The 4167-nt window shown below is 41.4% G+C and overlaps 1 protein-coding gene across 1 annotated transcript in view; it reads right to left on the bottom strand.

The window, feature by feature from the left end:
* CLN5 (ceroid-lipofuscinosis, neuronal 5) overlaps nt 1-1423 on the bottom strand; it is a 9451-nt gene extending 8028 nt beyond the window's left edge. The window contains exon 1 of the mRNA XM_010003516.1: nt 1386-1423. Coding sequence (XP_010001818.1) covers nt 1386-1423 — 38 coding nt within the window. The remainder of the gene's footprint in view (nt 1-1385) is intronic.
* Between the last annotated feature and the right edge of the window lie 2744 nt (nt 1424-4167).

The raw sequence follows: 4167 nt of genomic DNA, 5'->3' as shown, positions 1-4167 counted from the left end.
CCAGGGGGGCAAGGGCAGACATGGGAAGCTTTTGATTGAAAGCTTTTGCAATGGGCACGATCTGCAATTGCACAATATGGGTTACATTCACAGCTTACACAGCAGATCGTTTGTTATATGTTTACTAATTATTTGTTAATATCATTTGATACCCTACAGGTTGCAAATGTGTTACTTCATCATAATGTTTCAGGTTTCAAAAGGCTTAGGAGAAGCTGAGCCACGTCATCAAAATGATCCTTTCTGTGGGGTTCAATCACACATGTTGCTGGGAGTGGGTCAATTTTCTAATCCTCAAATACAATCGCAATTTACACTGGAGGTCTTCAGGCTGTCTCAGCAATTAGCATTGCAGGCCATACTCTCTGTACACCATTCAGGGAAACCTTTTGAATTTATCCACATTAAGAGAGGACCAAATGAAATGTTATGTATGGTTCATAAACAAATGATATTCGGCAATTGATAGCCACTTTGATTTTTTATGACACCATGAAGCAACAATTGCTTAACACATTAGCTTTTCATAATGCCAATAAATAAATTAAATAAATAAATAAATAAATAAGAGAGAGAGAGAGCCAATCAGGTTCACCTATTAGTACAAGAGCAACTTGAGCAAGGACATTTAAAGTCATCCACGAGCCCATGGAACACACCAATATTTGTGACACAGAAAAAGTCGGGGAAATATAGACTGTTACATGACTTGCGAGCAGTTAATGCACAAATGACACCCATGGGAGCACTGCAGCCGGGGCTACCTAACCCAGCCATGATTCCACTTGAATGGCAAATTTTAATTGTGGACCTTAAGGACTGTTTCTTTACAATAGCTCTTCATCCAAATGATACACAGAGATTTGCTTTCACCTTGCCAGCTATTAATAGAGAAGCTATTTCTCAGTGATATTAACGGACTGTGTTACCACAAGGCATGAGAAACTTTCCCACATTATGTCAGCTTTTTGTTGCCACTGCTCTGCAGCCTCTGCGACAGGCCTGGCCTGATACATTAATCTATCATTATATGGATGACATCTTGTTTGCTCAGCCTAGTTCATTTACTGCTACTCAAGAACAGGAATTGGTTGCAGCATTAGTACAACAAGGACTGGTGATAGCCCCAGAGAAGGTACAACGTTCCTCACCATGGAAATACTTGGGATGGCAAATATCAGAGTCCACTATTGTGCCTCAGAAGCTGCAGCTCCGTACATGCATCTCTACTCTGCATGATGTACAGCGATTGATGGGAGACTTGCAGTGGCTATGACCAGTAGTGGGAATTACCAATTATGAACTTGAGTGCTTAAGACCATTATTAAAAGGCACTGACCCAGCTGCACCTGTAACACTGACTCAGCAGCAGTATCACCATTTACAGCATTTGGCAGAATGTATCACGACACGTGTTGTACATCGACGATTGGCTGATGTGCCTCTGGACTTAACCATTTTTACAGGACCAACTCATCTCCTTGGTGCTATTACTCAATTGGATGACAAAGATGAGCTTCGAGTGCTAGAGTGGGTTTTTGTTTCACTACAGCTTAAAGCCACAATACAAAGTAAAATTGCTACTCTAGCAGCCTTAATAAAAAAGGGCCGAATGCGGTGTGTTCAAATACAAGGGCAGGAGCCAAATATGATTTACTTGCCCATGAAAACTTCAGATATTGACTGGTACTTGCAGCACTCATCAGACCTACAGAATAGTCTCTTGGAAGCAGTTCAAACAATACAGGTGCGCAGTTTAAAGTCACCAGTTTTAGCTTGGATGCAGTCCCATGGCTGGATTTCACAAACTAAAGTGCATTCACGCCCCCTGCAGGATGCAATGACAGTTGATACTGATGCAGGAAAACGCTCCAGAAAGGCTGTGGTGGTATGGAGAAACAACGATAAGTGGGCTCGTGAACTTTCACCTGGTCAGCCAAATGACTCTCTGCAAACATTGGAGCTTCGTGCAGTAGTTCATGCTATATTAAAGTGGCCACATCAGTTGTTAAATGTGGTTACAGACTCATTATATGTGACTGGAATTGTACTGAGAATTGAGGATGCTTTTATTAAGGACGTTGTAAATAAGAGACTGAGTTACTGTGCCAACTTTGTACAGCTGTAAAGATGAGATCTTCACCACTAGCTGTATTGCATATTCAAAGCCACAAATGGACAGAGGGACTAGGACAAGGTAATGCAGCAGCTGATCAACTGGTCTCAGTTACAGTGCCTATAGATGAGTTTCAGCGAGCTCGCCTAGCCCATGATACCTTTCATCAAAATGCCAGAGGACTGCATAAACATTTTCACATAACGCTGGAGGACGCTCCAGGAATATTGCGATCCTGCCCTACTTGCAGCCAACAGGGACCTGGTCTGGGTTTGGGAGTAAATCCAAGAGGAGATGGTCCCAACGACATTTGGCAGATGGATGTCACACATATTGCCTCTTTTGGCAGACTGAAATATGTTCATGTGACAATTGACACTTTTAGTCGTTTTATATGGGCTACCGCACAGAGCGGTGAGCGAGCTCTGCACGTTACTCGACACCTTACCAGCTGTTTTGCAGTAATGGGGGTACCTCGTCAGATTAAGACTGATAATGGTCCTGCTTATACTAGCAATAGAGTGGAAAGGTTTTTTCAGAAGTGGGGTATCTAGCATGTGACTGGGATAGCCCACTCACCGACAGGTCACGCTATTGTGGAAAGAGCAAAATCAAACTCTCAAAATGCCTGTGAGTAAATTTACAGATGAGTCAGATGCTCAGACGCAACTGACTAAAGCTCTTTTCGTATTAAACTTTCTTTGCATTAGGAGCAATCATGATGACCCCCCAGCAGTAATACATGGGAGTTAAACCTAGCCCTCCTACAACACCTGTATTAGTTATGTATCGTGATCCGAAAACAGGACTATGGGAGGGTCCTGCAGAAATACAATATAGTGGTAGAGGTTATGTATGTGTACTTACTCCCACAGGTCCACTATGGGTTCCTAGTAAGTGGATCTGACCTCAAATGTTAACACCACTGAAATGTCCACCACTGAAGATACAGCCCCTGCAGACACTTGAACAGAGGGAGGCGTTTAAAAACTACCTGTTTATCTAGGTTTGGCCTGTGCCTCCAACACATATTACAACTAAGGAACATGAAAGGGGAGTTAAAACACTGATTCTTAGCATGTTGCTATTGGACCCTGGGTGCAGGCCCAACCAAAGCATACTAATGCCATCTCTATAGTACTATTTTACCTTTTATTATATACTAATTCTGTAAGACATGTAACTCCATAGTATAGAGCTGTTATTGGCTTTTTGCTTTTGGCACAAGGACATGGCTGTGAGGATTATGAAGGCATGTGTTGCATGAATTTGCCTGATCATTTCATTCCAATATATAAACAGCTAGTTACTTCACAACAGCTCATTGCTAACTTACAACAGAATTCTGGATTAGACCTCACAGGTTGGCTAAAGTCATTAGGGCTCAGCCCATGGATGACTTCTCGTTTACAACATTTTATAGCCATTGCTACAGTATTTGTAATATTAATGCTTTTATTACCATGCTTGTTTCATTGCATCCAGAATCAAATGTATTGCATATCCAATTCAGTAACCAACTGTGCCTTTTTCTTGTAATGTAAAAGGGAATTGTCGAAGGCTGGTTAGCCGAACAAGGCCGTGGATCCACAGCGGCATTATGGGATGAAGCCAAGTGCTGAACGTAGCAAGGGCAGTGTGTCCTTAAGCAAAGAGTTAATGTAGTAAATTTGTAGTATGTTAAGAAGTGTTTTGTTTCAGCTTACAATTGCAAAAGCTTTGATAAAATTGCATAACTAACACGCCTTATAGTAAAAGATTAACAAGAAATATTGAGTGCCTTAGTAACTAATATGAATGTTGCTTTACAGAATCACGTTGCTATTGATTTTATTGCTGCCCATCTGCAGGAACAGGACCTAAGTTATACACAGTGCTGATAGCTAAGTAATGGACATGATGCAGATACAAAGGATGATTTATGCTCACAAAATCAGAAATACATAGATGCTGGGTAGAGGGTGGATTGAGATCTGCCTCAAAAATATAACCCTAACCATTCTTCTATACAGAAATTGAGCAGTTTGCTCTTGCAAACTATCCTATAGTAA

This window comes from Chaetura pelagica, unplaced genomic scaffold (assembly GCF_000747805.2).
Source record: "Chaetura pelagica isolate M959 unplaced genomic scaffold, ChaPel_1.0 scaffold106, whole genome shotgun sequence".
NCBI lineage: Eukaryota > Metazoa > Chordata > Aves > Apodiformes > Apodidae > Chaetura > Chaetura pelagica.
The sequence above is the reverse complement of the archived record's forward strand: the minus strand, read 5'-3'. Positions and strand labels throughout refer to the sequence as shown.